Consider the following 15689-nt stretch of genomic DNA (forward strand, 5'->3'; position numbering starts at 1 on the left):
TCTGCTATCAGCAATCAGTGTTTCAAAATAACGGTTTGGCCTTTCGGGACTGAACTGTAGAAAAAAAAACTTCTTCATACAGAGGGTGGTGAATTTTGTACCCAAGAATGGGTGGAGATTTATGCCTTGACTATATACATGGCTGAGATTGTAAGCATTTCAGGTATTAAAGGAATTGAGGGATAGGGACTTGGAAGGAAAGTAGCACTGAGGTAAAAGATCAGCTGTGACATTATTGAATGGCAGAGCAGGTACAAGGGATCAAGTAGCCAACTCTTGCTCCTGTTTCTTATGTTCTCTTTAGCTACAAGTCAGGACATACAGAACAAAAACAGGCCCACCATGTCTATGCTGGCTACCAAGTACCCATCAATACTAATCCCATTTACCAGCACTTGATCCATAGCTTCCCATGCCTTGGTGATTCAGATGCTTCTTAAATGTTGTGAGAGTTTATGTCTTCAAATTAAGCTATGAACAGCAAATGTTACTCCTGGATCGTTCCCCAATTCAGTCATCATCCACTTTCTGGGCCATTTAAAAAATATATATAAACCACCTCTCTGGTACAAGTAAGTCATAGTTTTCTTAAAACCAGTAACTTTAGTTATTTCAGTAAAGTTCAATATTTTCAGTATAACTCTTGACACTATGAGCATTTGCCAGTATCATGTCATTTCCCAGCTAGACAATTTATTGTACACTATTATTACTTATTTTCAGTGTGTGATTTAATTCCATGATTAATCTTGAGCAGCCAATAATTTGGTAAACTAATAATCCATTAACCACGCCCAGCACCAGATATTCAGAAGGTGCTATGTATATTTGGCTGCCACTGCAGATGGATTAGGCACTGCTGGGAGACTGGCAAACATCACTCTTCCTATATGCCTGGTCTATTTGTATAACTAAAGTATCCAATTGCATCTTGGTCATTAATGTGGACTGTCTTGTATGAAAGAGCCTGACAATGGTGATAGGCAGCCTGCATTGGAAATTATATGATATAAATGTTACACCTATTTGATTCTATGATTATAAATATTTGATTAACTCTGCCAAACTTACTGTTTTAGAGTACTCTTGTAAGACTGCAACTATTTTTTGCATGGTTTCCCGAGACCATTGGTTTAGTTTATTAAGAGCAGTGTTTGCCAGTGGAAGTAGAGTTCACTCTAATCTGTTTTTATTTCTCCAGTAAAACATGCAAGCTATCCTCTCTGTGATAAATTGTACGCAAGCCCTTTTGCGTATACCTTTTCCACTCATGTATAATGTGCAAAATTCCACTGTTAACCTTTATGTGTAAGGCTGAAATGTTATAATTGGCAACAAAGCAGGCCCCATGATTTTTCCCGAGGCAACTGAGCTGTTGTGAAAACTGCACAAGCATTTTTGGATTTTTGGATAGTTTGGATTTTGTCACTTGAATACTCTGCAGTTTGCTGAGAAGATCGACGGTGATGTATGTGGCACGTTCACTTGCATTTTGGTGAAGAAAGCACTTTGCTAAGCTTTGCTATGACCTCAGATCTCTTTTCTTCTTCTTCTTCTTCCACTTTCTTTGAACCCACCAATGCTTTCTGCAGGTATTTAAACCCATGGTACAAAAGAGAATATAATGTAGCTAAGTGGGTAGAAGATGTGAATAAAAACACTGAAGGACCGTACATTAGGTATTTCTAAAATCATTGTGTTTATCTATTTATTTGTCTATTTAATGATTTATTTATTGCCAGAGCTGTTGCAGCACATTATGACTGGACCTGCTGCCTTGTATTAAATACAAGCTACTGCAGCTGGAAGTGGCCCCTGTTAATTTGCTACCTTTGACTGTCCAGGCTTCATGTGCAATTGCAGCTCCTGTTTGCATCTAGTGCTGAGGTCCCCTTCCATAGAAGTACTCTAGTGCATGCTTCCTCTGGCACCACCATTATTAGCTTGTTCTTCCATTTTCCAATAAAGGTACCTCAGTGGGCTAACACATAATTGCCACTGCCTTTATACAAAGTGGCAATGCAGTCCAATCATGCAGCACCATGGTGTCCACATTGTTCTACCCACTGGTCTGATAATGTCATTTTCACTGTACACAATATCCTGTTAAGACAATTACATGTGCAATAAAATTCTGCTCTTACGCTGCAATGATGTGCATAATGTGCCATCAGGCAATGCAACAGGAACATGGGTGAAGGGTGAGTGCAAAACTCTATTTACCAAATGCTAGTGGGTTTACATATTTTCACTGTAGATTTTTAAGCACTTTAGCCTTCTAAAGGCGACAGTGAATTTATGCAAATACCAGCTACCTGCTGAGCTTGTTTTGAATCACTCTACTCTTCAGCTTACTTCTTGTAACTGCATTCAGTTTATTGTTCATAATGATTATTTTAATTAAGGATTTGTATTTCTCCATGTTTGAGCCACATAATGGTTTTGTTCCTTTTTTTAGTTTTATTGTTAGCCTGTAAGATTGTTGGATTGTGACTCATAGAACAGCATCCATTGGCCATCATCTTGAATGCTTCTGTGTTATGTCGCACAAAGCACAGCCAAAATAGGAACACAGCGTTGGAGAAAAAGTTGACTGCAAATTTCACTTGTAGGTTTCTCAGCTGGTATTGAGAGGGGACATGAAATATGTTACTGTGACAACCTAAGTAAACTGTCAAGATTCCCATTGCATATTATTCTTTCATTCTGTGATAAAGCAATATCACCACCATCACAAGAGATAATCGGTTTAAAAAGCCAGAAAGTAACTGTGCGTCTAAATGAAGAGAAGGACAAGGCATGATCCTCGTTCAAAGTTTTAAGTATTTATACTTTATTCACTCGCAGCAGATTGCTACATTTATCCTGTATTATTAATCAGTAAATTGCTGCAGAAACGACATCTCCTACTGGATTCAACAGTCTACCATGTCAGCTCCTTGTATTCAACCCCTTTCTGCATTTTCCCTTCATTATCTCTTCAGATCCTCTTGTCCAATACCATTCTCAAGGTCTCAAGGACAAGATCAGTTTATTGTCACATGTACCAATTAAGGTACAGAGAAAACTGATTGGCTTTGTGTCACAATTCTCAGTCGCTCTCTACATTCAACATCCCACTCCCCACCCTACTCCATACCACCCCACCTTCAGAAACTCCCTATTTCGCCTGCTCCACATCCGCACCCAAGTCTTTTTTGCCTTTGAATCAGCATTCCTGATCCTCAAACCAGCCGGAAATTAATTTACACTCAGTAAATGTAGTGAGAAATGGTGGGTTCATCAGGTTCAACTAATACGGTCCTTAATTGTACACACTATATTGATGTTATTCTATACCATTGAACACTGCAGCCTTAATTAAAGAGCACTATAGAGGAAGCAATGATAAAGTGCAAACACTGACCTGGTACTGCGGCTCGTGATCTTTTACATTGCTTCATCCAGCACAACCCTTTTTTAGATCCATTCAAACACTTGTTTTTTGTAGGCAAATGCTGGCTCATGAAGTGGGTCATTTGCCTTGAATCAGTTGCTATGGTACCAACATTTGGCAGGGAGTGCTCTCTTGAGTAAACAATAAGTAGTTTTTCCATTGTAATGCTAATGTTACAATAGTATACTAGAAGAATCCATTGATAATGCTACAAACCATTAATTATTTTACAACGACAGGACCACATCCACACCTTTTCAATCTTTTCAATCCCTTCATATGAATTGGCCTTCTGATGTTTAAATAGACAAATATATCCATGTATACCTATATATGCAAAATTAAAAGGTGGGGCATTGGCAGAGAGAGAAGAAAGAAATGTATATGTTGTCAATTGAGTCTCTTTCAGAATATGTCAAAGTAATTTATATACAATGAAGTTCTTCTAAAATGTAGTGTTTCATGTATGTAGGAAATGGAGCAATCTATTTGAGCATAGCAAAAAGTATGATATTTTTATATAATGCTTGGTTGAATTATAAATATTGCCCAGGTCACCAGAGATGTCCATATTTTCATACAACACAGAAAAAGGTCTCCAGCATATCAAATACATGCTGGCTCACAGAGCAATCTTGTTCTCCCACATTCATATCAATTCTTCCACCCACCTACACAATGGGTAATTTACAGTGGCCAATTAACCAACCAACCCATGTGTCTTTGATATCTCGGAAGAAACTGGAGCAACCAGAGAAAACTTATGTAGTCACAGGGAGAATGTTCAAACTCCACTCAGAGAGCAGTCAAAATCAGGATTGAAGCAGGACTGCTAGCGCTATATAGCAGGAGCTCTACTAGTTGTGCAACCAAGCCATTCCCATAGATAATTCCTTGCTCATAATTTATTTCCATGGGATCTTTGGTCAACCTGAGATGGCAGCCAGACCACTGCATTAAATTTCATGCAGACTACTACTGAAGATCCCGTGGATCTATGATGCACCGAACCTCCAAAATTATTTGTGGTGAGCACCAATAATTGGCATCATTTGCTGCCATGTTCAAAACTTAAAAAAAAAAGAAAGCAAAGGAATTGAATAGAGAGCAATTATTTTAGCTATTTGCAAAGACCCTTCCAGTTCATGTTCAATTTGCATTGCTGCGGAATCTCATTCAAACTAATGATATAAACAAGAAGATCAACTGACAAGTTCAACACAAGGAAATATTGCATGGAATTTGGCACGGAATCATTAAGCCTAGAATGGAAAAAGAAAGTTCTAAGCTCAGTATAAATTCCGCTTTTCTACCAAGTGATAGTCAGTACTGTCATCTGTTTCCACATCTTCAATTCAGCTTTAATGAGTCTCAATACAGCAAATATTTTCACCTGGAACCTGCAAATCACCGTCCATTTTCTCCATGTGCTGTGTGTTAAATATTTAACTGTGTAGATTATGATACAGTGATGCATGTATTGCAACACATTGCTAACTGAGTTTATGGATGATCACTAGCTGTACGTGGAATGGCTGCCGAGTAACTTTGCTTCTGCCTCTTCCATTCATTATAGTGAGACCTGCTGTTGCTTTCTTCAATGTAAAAAGTGCAGAGCTGAGAGGACCATCTACATTTAAAAAATACAGTTAATTGTGCAGTAATTGGGATGCTGTGCTAACAAATGTTTATTATTTTCAATCTGTGCAAAAGTATTGAGAACTAAATCTAATTTTTTTCCAATGTCTAAAATTAAAACTAATGTTGGAGATATACTTACCCTTAGCCTACAAATAATTTACAGTAGCATTAGCCGGGTGGAAAATACAATAGACACAAAAAGCTGGAGTAACTCAACGGGTCAGACAGCATCTCTGGTGAAAAGGAATAGGTGATGTTTCGTGTTGAGACCCTTCTTCAGACTGAGAACAATATTGTGTATGATGTACACAATAAATACAATGTTGGTTGAAACAGCAAACTGCTTGAATGAATTAATTTACAGTAGCCCAATACAACTTACTGGCTCTTCTTCATTTTAACAATAGTGCTACAGTTCGGCTCAGTATGATCTTGAGATCATATAACATTCTCAATGCTACTTTCAAATCAAAATATTACTCAGGAGACTGCAATACACAGTAATAATAAGATTTTGTTGATGAGTCTCCACAGACAAATGTATTTTATTTACTGTAATGCTACAATTTGCAAATTTCTATTAATATTGAAACAACTGATATTGAACCAAGAATGTATTTTAGAGGCTGGGAAATTTTGGTAACAATTGTAGCAGAAATCACAGTCTGTGCCTATCTACTAGTACTAGTTTCTGGCAAAATGCTCCACCAGAAATTAAGAAACAAGCACAATGGGCTACCTGACCTATTCCTGATCCATTGTATCTATTACTTCAAGTTTTCAACACTTTTCATTATCTCCAGAGTAAAATGGCCTCACCACATCATTATCAGACACAATTAAAATAATTAAAGTTATCACACCAAATTGTGGTCTCCTGTTTGTGGAAATTGCAAATGTACATTAACTATTTATTGCAGCATTTAAATACATAAATTAAAATTTCATTTGTCCAGAGACAGCCACTACGTACTGTTACTTAGTGACACATGTTCAGTCTAAGACTTCATTGCAGTCTGTATAGGTGCACTCTATATAGAACTCTATAAGTGGGATTACAACTACAAATGGAGACCATTTTTAATATTTAATTTGCCTCCATTTGTGGATTTTACATTGATTTTGTATTTACATGAACCTTCCAAGAGTGTTTTAAATCAGAGTTGTGCAATGGAAGGAGGATAATAACCTTGCAGAAACAGAGCCATTAGGGAACATAGCCATATTAGGGAACAGAGCCATATAGGCCATCTGTTATTTTCTCGTCCAAATACCTATCCTTTTAAATGCAGTGATTGCAATTTCCTCTGGCAGCCCATTCCATTTTTTTCTCTGTACAAATAATTTGCTGCTCTTATCTCTTTAATATTTCAGTAAATTTCCTCCCTCTCCACTTTAACCCTATACTTTCTAGTTTTAGACTCCTTTACCCAAGGAAAAATAAATCTATCAACCTAATTGATATCCCTGAAAATGTTATAAATCTCGATAAGGTCACACCTAATCCTCTCAGCTTCCACTGAGACTGAACCCAACCAGGCCAATCCCTCCTGATAACAACAGCCCTCCATTCCAGGTGATAACCTGGCCAATTTTTATGCACTCATTCTAATGCTACCACATCCTTCCTACAGTATGGCACCCAGAATGCCATACTCATATACTCCAAGTTGATATGTATGAGAAAATAGTTCAAATGGTAAAATAACAAATTATTGCTAACATTTAATGAAATAATTCATAATGTTCATGAATTTACATTTCTGTAATCCTTTATATGTATATTCCATCTAATTATTTCAATGAAAATATTCCCAGCTTCTCTACACATATATTTACAGTCCCACATATTTGGAATCATTACAGTAAAGCTCTTCAGTCCATTTAATAATCCAGTATCTTTCCTAAAATGTAGTGTGCAAAACGGGACATTACAGTGCCCTCCATAATGTTTGGGACAAAGACCCATCATTTATTCATTTGCCTCTGTGCTCCACAATTTGAGATTTGTAATAGAAAAAAATCACATGTGGTTAAAGTGCACATTGTCAGATTTTATTAAAGGCCATTTTCATACATTTTGGTTTCATCATGTAGAAATTACAGCTGTGTTTATACATAATCCCCCCATTTCAGGGCACCATAATGTTTGGGACACATGGCTTCACAGGTGTTTGTAATTGCTCAGGTTTGTTTAATTGCCTCCTTAATGCAGGTATAAGAGAGCTCTCAGCACCTAGTCTTTTCTCTAGTCTTTCCATCAGCTTTGGAAACTTTTATTGCTGTTTATCAACATGAGGACCAAAGTTGTGCCAATGAAAGTCAAATAAGCCATTATGAGACTGAGAAACAAGAATAAAAATGTTAGAGACATCAGCAAAACCTTAGGCTTACCAAAATCAACTGTTTGGAACATCATTAAGAAGAAAGAGAGCACCGGTGAGCTTATTAATCACAAAGGGACTGGCAGGCCAAGGAAGACCTCGACAGCTGATGACAGAAGAATTCTCTCTATAATAAAGAAAAATCCCCAAACACCTGTCTGACAGATCAGAAACACTCTTCAGTAGTCAGGTGTGGATTTGTCAATGACCACTATCCGCAGAAGACTTCATGAACAGTAATGCAGAGGCTACACTGCAAGATGCAAACTACTGGTTAGCCGCCACTCTGATATAAGATTAACTTATATCAGAGTGATGGCAAGAGCAAAGTATGGAGGAGAGAAGGAACTGCCCAAGATACAAAGCAGATCACCTAATCTGTGAAACACAGTGGTGGGGGTGTTATGGCCTGGGCATGTATGGCTGCTGAAGGTGCTGGCTCACTTATCTTCATTGATTATACAACTGCTGATGGTAGTAGCATAATGAATTCTGAAGTGTATAGACACGTCCTATCTGTTCAAGTTCAAACAAATGTCTCAAAACTCATTGGCCGACAATTCATTCTACAGTAAGACAATGATCCCAAACATACTGCTAAAGCATTTGAGTTTTTCAAAGCAAAAAAATGGTCAATTCTTGAGTGGCCAAGTCAATCACCTGATCTGAACCCAATTGAGCATGCCTTTTATATGCTGATGAGAAAACTTAAGGGAACTAGCCCCCAAAACAAGTACAGGTGCACAACCTTTTATCCGGAGTTCCGGAAACCGAAAAGCTCCGAAAACCGGACATTTTTTCCAGGATCTCGTCTGCACACCAAAGCTCGCGTTTGGCGCCAAACTTGACCCGAAATGACCCACGGTCTGTACTACTGTAGCGGCTGCCTCCTCCCCAGAGACCGGGGAGACATTTAAACATCTGTAAATCATTGCTTAAATGTTAGTCAGTTAGTTTGGAGGGCTTTTATGTGAAGAAGGGGGGAGGGAGGGTGAAGGGGGAAACTTTAATTCTTAGTCCCCTACCTGGTCGGAGAGGCGGGGAGCGGGCAATGCCTTACCGGGTCGCCGTGCAGTAAGCTCCGGAGCGCTGTGGCCGCCGACTCCCAACATCGCGGAGCTGGGGCTGCGGGCGTCCGGCCGCGGGCGGCGCCGGTTGTAGCTCCGGCCCCGGCAACTCTACCCCTGGCTGCGCGGCACTCCAAATCCAGCGCCGTCCGCAACCGGACGCCCGCAGCCCCAGCTCCGCGATGTTGTGAGTCGGCGGCCACAGCACTCCGGAGCTTACCGCATGGCGACCGGTAAGGCATTGCCCGCTCCCCGCTGGTATCCCAGCGCTGCGACGCCGCCGACTCCCAACATCGCGGAGCTGGGGCTGCGGGCGTCTGGCCGCGGGCGGCGCTGGATTTGGAGCGCCGCACAGCCAGGGGTAGAGTTGCCGGGGTCGGAGCTCCAACCGGCGCCACCCGCGGCCGGACGCCCGCAGCCCCAGCTCCACGATGTTGGGAGTCGGAGGCCACAGCGCTCCGGAACTTACTGCACGGCGACCCGGTAATGCATTGCCCGCTCCCCGCCTCTCCGACCAGGTAGGGGACTAAGAATTAAAGTTTCCCCCTTCACCCCCCCCACCACATAAAATCCCTCCAAACTAACTGACTAACATTTAAGCAATTATTTACAATGATTCCCTGGTCTCCGGGGAGGATGCAGCCGCTCCAGACTTTTCAAGCCGCCCGCGCTACCTACCTAATCTACGCTAAAAATCTTCCATTCGGAAATCCGAAAAATTCCGAAATCCGAGAAATGTCTGGTCCCAAGGCTTTCGGATAAAAGGTTGTGCACCTGTATAAGCTAAAGATAGCTGCAAGATGGCAGAGCATCATCTGAGAAGACACCCGGCAACTGGTGATGTCCATGAATCGCAGACTTCAAGCAGTCATTGCATGCAAAGGATATGCAACAAAATATTAAACATGACTACTTTCATTAACATTTGCTGCATCCCAAATATTATGGTGCCCTGAAATGGGGGGACTATGTATAAACACTGCTGTGGTTTCTACATGGTGAAACTAAAATGTATAAAAATGGCCTTTATTAAAATCTGACAAATGGCCTTTATTAAAATCTGACATTGTGCACTTTAACGACATATAACCATATAACAATTACAGCACGGAAACAGGCCATCTCGACCCTTCTAGTCCGTGCCAAACACATAATCTCCCCTAGTCCACATGTGATTGTTTCTATTATAAATCTCAAATTGTGTACAGAGGCAAATAAATAAATGATGGGTCTTTGTCCCAGAAATTATCAAGGACACTGTATGTTTCAGTTGTAGTCAAAAGAGTGTTTTATAAAGATTGATCATGTTTCCAATATTTGCTTTTATTTTCTTCATTAAATTTCATCTTTGAAGTCATCTTTTATTACTTCTCCAAAATTTATATCATTTGCAAATTTGGAAATTGTGCGTGTACAAAAATCCTAGTCATTAATATATATTCAGATGATTAGATCTCAGTTCTAATCGCTGAATAACTCCACTATATTTTCTGCCAGCCATAAAATAGCTGTTCATTCTTAACTAGTTTTCTATCAATTCTTCCACATCCTTTCTTCCTCATATTATTCTTATATTACATGGCATTTTATCAAATGGCTTTTGACAATCCACATACTCAAGTCAATCACATTTCCTCATCTCCCCTTTACGCTACCTAAAATTTGTCAAACATGGTTTGCCTTTAACAAATTTTTATCAGCTTTCTCTAATCAATATGCACTTGTCCAAATGACCACCAATTTAAGAGTCAGGAATATTTAATTGCCATATGTACCAAAAACAGAACAATTACATTCTTCCTTGCTGCAGTCAGATAAGCCTGAAATGCAACAACTCAATGACAATTAAATGTGTATTTGATTATTATATATTAAAAAATGTAATACAGGGTCACCATGACAATGCAATAAACGTACTCTGTAGTGCAGCAAAAAATACAGTCCATTTTAGAGTAGTAGTGATTTACAACATTGCCACAAAGAGCAGGACACCTGAAGTTTAAGAAGATTTTTAAATTCCGCAAAAGGTGACTGATGGATAGAGATAAATAGAATGCGCGCAGTTACTAGCAAATGGTAAGTGACCCCCAGAGCCTGATGGTCTGCATCCCTGGGTACTTAAGGAAGTGGCTCTAGAAATCGTGGATGCATTGGTGATAATTTTTCCAATGTTCTATAGACTCAGGATCAGTTCCTGTGGAATGGAGGATAGCAAATGTTATCCCACTTTTTAAGAAAGGTGGGAGAGAAAAAAAAGGGAATTATAGACCACTTTGCCTGGCATCGGTGGTGGGGAAGATGCTGGAGTCAATTATAAAAGATGAGATAGCCAAACATTTGGATAGCAGTAAGAGGATCGGTCCGAGTCAGCATGGATTTACGAAAGGGAAATCATGCTTGACTAATCTTCTGGAATTTTTTGAAGATGTAACTAGGAAAATGGACAAGGGAGAGCCAGTGGATGTAGTGTACCTTGTCTTTCAGAAAGCATTTGATAAGGTCCCACATAGGAGATTAGTGGGCAAAATTGGGGCACATGGTATTGGGGGTAGAGTGCTGACATGGATAGAGAAGTGGTTGGCAGACAGGAAACAAAGAGTAGGGATTAACGGGTCCCTTTCAGAATGGCAGGCAGTGACTAGTGGGGTACCGCAAGGCTCGGTGCTGGGACCGTAGCTATTTACAATATACATCAATAATTTGGATGAAGGGATTCAAAGTAACATTAGCAAATTTGCAGATGTCACAAAGCTGGGTGGCAGTGTGAACTGTGAGGAGGATGCTATGAGAATGCAGGGTGATTTGGACAGGTTGGGGGAGTGGGCAGATGCATGGCAGATGTCGTGTAATGCGGATAAATGTGAGGTTATCCACTTTGGTAGCAAAAACAGGTAGGCAGATTATTATCTAAATGACGTCAAGTTTGGAAAAGGGGAAGTACAACGGGATCTGGGGGTCCTTGTACATCAGTCTATGAAAGTAAGCATGCAGGTACAGCAGGTAGTGAAGTAAGCAAATGGCATGTTGGCCTTTATAACAAGAGGAGTCGAGTACAGGAACAAAGAGGTCCTTCTGCAGTTGTAAAGGGCCCTAGTGAGACTACACCTGGAGTATCGTGTGCAGTTTTGGTCCCCTAATTTGAGGAAGGACATTCTTGCTATTGAGGGAGTGCAGCGTAGGTTTACAAGGTTAATTCCCAGGTTGTCCGGACTGTCATACGCTGAGAGAATGGAGCAGCTGGGCTTGTACACTCTGGAGTTTAGAAGGATGAGGGGGATCTCATTGAAACATATAAGATTGTTAAGGGTTTGGACACGCTAGAGGCACGAAACATGTTCCCGATGTTGGGGGAGTCCAGAACCAGGGGCCACAGTTTAAGAATAAGGAGTAAGCCATTTAGAACGGAGATGAGGAAACACCTTTTACTCACAGAGTGGTGAGTCTGTGGAATTCTCTGCCTCAGAGGGCGGTGGAGGCGGGTTCTCTGAATGCTTTCAAGAGAGAGCTAGATAGGGCTCTTAAAAATAGCAGAGTCATGGGCTATGGGGAGAAGGTAGGAACGGGGTACTGATTGGGGATGATCAGCCATGATCATATTGAATGGCGGTGCTGGCTCGAAGGGCCGAATGGCCTACTCCTGCACCTATTGTCTAAAAGGCCAATTGAAAATGCTTCTGTCGGCATGTGAAAGGAGATTAAGTAAACATGGCTTTCTTTGAAAAAGGACAAAATCTGGAAAATGTTGAAGGGATATATTTGTATCAATCTTTGCTGTCATCTCAATGCAGAAATGAACCAGACGTAACAGGAGAGCAGGGATCAGATGGTGGCATTGGACTCAAAGAAATTAGTATTAGAAGACAAAAGACAAAAGCTCCTGCATTTTCAATAAATTGACAGTGATTCTCAAGCTTTCTGCTGGTAGTTTACATACCAGAAGCTTAGAATTTTTCTTGCATATAAGCAGTAAAATAACCCCCAAAAGATATATATTTCATGAAATAGACAATAGGTAATAGGTGCAGGAGTATGCCATCCTGCCGTTCGAGCCAGCACCGCCATTCACTGTGATCATGGCTGATCATCCACAATCAGTGCCCTGTTCCTGCCTTCTCCCCATTTCCTGACTCCGCTACCTTTAAGAGATCTAACTCTCTCTTGAAAGCATCCAGAGAATTGGCCTCCATCGCCTTCTGAGGCAGAGAATTCCACAGACTCACAACTCTCTGTGTGAAAACGTTTTTCCACATCTCCGTTCTAAATGGCTTACCCCTTATTCTTAAATTGTGGCCCCTGATTCTGGACTCCCCCCAACATCAGGAACATGTTTCCTGCCTCTAGCATGTCCAAACCCTGAATAATCTTATACATTTGAATAAGATCGTCTCTCATCCTTCAATAAGATTCCCTCTCATCCTTCTAAATTCCAGAGAATACAAACCCATCTGCACCGTTCTATCAACATATGACAGTCCCGCCATCCTGGGAATTAACCTGGTGGGTTAAAGAGTACTGAAGCAATTATTACGATTAAAACTGGCAAATTTTGCTGGAAGTGAACTTATTTTGGAGGATTTTAAAAGACGTGGTACGGAGATAGCAATTGTATCAATCATTAGTATTCTAGTTTTAAGAATGGACCCAGTGGATTGAAAGACACAAAATGTAAACCTACCATTAAAAAAAGAGGCAGAATGGAAACTGGGAACAGGTGGTTGAAAGTATTGGAATCTGTTCTTATATCAGGAAACCTGGGAGATCATACTTTTCTGACGATTTATGAAAATGAAATTGCAGTTAAATCATTCAATAAGGTGCCACATGGAAAATAGTTGTGCCAATTAAGTGCTAATAGTTTTGAGGAGTTAGAGTAGCATAGGTACCAGACAGTAAACAGAGATTAGAATTAAACAGGTAATTCTTTGGCTAACAGGATGAAATTTATAGAGTGGTGTAAACATTAATATTTGGCCCTTGGCTATTTATCAATGGTTTTGTCGAAGGAACCATGTGTAATGTATCCAGATGTGCTAATGAAAGAAAGTTAATGGCTAAATTAAGATGTGCAAAGAGGATGCAAAGCGAAGTAGGAAGATTGAATGGAAAAGACAGAGGCAAGTGGAAGAAATGTTAGCTATGGTAAGTAAGATGGAATACCTGTTCAATGGGTGGAAATTGGTGCCTTGGTTTGTTTATGGAATTTAATCTGAGCAAGTGTGAGGTGTACTTTGGATCAAATGTGAGGGAGATTACACAGTTAATGGCAGGACCCAAACAGAATTGACATACAGAGGGACCTGGGTGACCAAGTCCATAACTCCCATGAAGTAGAAACACAAGTAGATAAAGTGGCAAAGAAGGAGTATGATATGCTTGTCTTCTTTGGTTGAAGCATTGAGTATGAGAGTCAGGAAGTCCTATTGTAGTTTTTGAAAACTTCTTTGAGGCTGTGTTTGAGTGCAGTTCCAGTCATCTCATTACAGGAAGGATGTGCAGACTTTGGAGATTGCACAGATTTTCCAGAATGCTGCTTGGATTAGGGAATACTAGCTCTAAGGAGAGTTTAGACAAACTTGGAGCATTGAAAGCTGAGGGGAGATCTGATAAAGGTTTGTAAAATTATGAGTGGTATAGATAGGACAGTCAGTATCTCTTTCCCAGAATTAAAATGTTAAATAATAGAGGGCTTAGCTTTAAGGTTGGAGGGAGAAAGTTGAAATGAGATGTGTGGGGCAAGTTTTCTCATGCAAAGAATGATACATGCTGGACTGTGCTGCCAAAGAGGGTGATGGAAGCAGATGTTAGTGACGTTTAAGGGACTTTTATGAATATGCAGTGAATGGAGGGATATTCAATGTTCATAGCATGAATGAATGAAGGGATGAATGAATGAATTAATAAGTTTATTGGCCAAGTATTCACATACAAGGAATTTGCCTTGGTGTTACACCCGCATGTGACAACATGGCATACAGTGACAGTTAGGAATGACACATAAAACATTAAATATTAATAATAAAACATTATTGATTACACATAAAATACCAGAGCAAAAATAGGCTACAGATTTTTGGTTATTGAGTAGAGCTACTATTTGTGGAAAAAAGCTGTTTTTATGTCTGGCTGTGGCAGCTTTGACAGTCCAGAGTCGCCTTCCAGAGTTTGTGGCCAGGGTGACAAGGGTCAGAGATAATCTTACACGCTCGCTTCCTGGCCCTTGCAGTGTACAGTTCATCAATGGAGGGAAGGTTCAAACCAATAACTGAAGGTTGCAACCAACTCAGCTGATTGGACGATTTGCTGCAGCCTCCGGATGTCGTTGGTTTGCTTACAACCATTGGGTTGTCAGCTATCCAAGGTGCTGTTCCTTCAGTTTGCATGTGGCCTCTCTCTGGCAATTGAGGAGGTTGACAGAAATTTCAGTATGGGAATGGGAAGGAGAGTTAAAATGATCAACAACTGAGAGATTAAAGGTTCTGGGTAAATACAGGTTGCTTCTGTGGTTGTTCAAGATCAATAGCAGGAAAGAAGTCCCCGGTTCCACGGGAGATGTGTATAGAGGCCTAGTCATTTAGTAGACCACATTTTAATACAACATTATTTGCTGAGCAAACAATCTGCTGGGAGAATTTAGCATTAGCAGTGGTTGGGAGATTGCAACCTTCATGTGGTCCGCCCTGTTTCGACGAATGCAATTAACCTGGTGTGCACAATCAAATACGATCAAATAGATCAAGTTGTCCTACAACTTTAGGCTGTGCACGCCATACGCAAGAAAAAGAAGCATTAGCAGTTTCTTGTGTCTCCAAGTTACCTTGCCATATGGAACTTTCATACTAATTCCCTAATTTTTCTCAGATACGTCCAGATCAAATAATAGTTTTCACCAAGAATTATGCTTCCAAAGCTGCTGCTTTGCAGTTTTGTTTTTAATGTGTTTTTATTTTGCATTGGTTCCATCGTCATGCCTTGCCTGCAGTGGTTGTGTCACTAATGTTTGCTGCTTGCCTGACATACTTTCCAGTTGGCAAAATCTCTTGTTTTAATTTTACAAATAACAGGTTGGCCTTTGCCAGTTGCATGTAAGCACAATGATTTTGTTTCCACCCTTCAAACCTCCACCCCCAAAACACTCTGAATACCTGATATGAATGTAAAATG

General features: G+C 40.2%; 1 protein-coding gene across 10 annotated transcripts in view; it reads left to right on the top strand.

Annotated features, from left to right (window-relative positions):
* The window catches only part of adam22 (ADAM metallopeptidase domain 22), a 256501-nt gene that overhangs the window by 233126 nt on the left and 7686 nt on the right, over positions 1–15689 (top strand). For 6 of the 10 annotated variants that reach the window (XM_033012998.1, XM_033013001.1, XM_033013007.1 and 3 more), the window contains one exon: positions 1593–1679. The exons of 3 other annotated variants lie outside the window; for them this stretch is intronic. In XM_033012998.1, coding sequence (XP_032868889.1) covers positions 1593–1679 — 87 coding nt within the window. Of the gene's footprint in view, positions 1–1592; positions 1680–2174; positions 2202–15689 lie in introns of all 10 variants that reach the window. One more of the 10 variants, XM_033013002.1, reaches the window with a different exon arrangement.

This window comes from Amblyraja radiata, chromosome 2 (genome assembly GCF_010909765.2).
Source record: "Amblyraja radiata isolate CabotCenter1 chromosome 2, sAmbRad1.1.pri, whole genome shotgun sequence".
In the NCBI taxonomy this organism is placed as follows: domain Eukaryota; kingdom Metazoa; phylum Chordata; class Chondrichthyes; order Rajiformes; family Rajidae; genus Amblyraja; species Amblyraja radiata.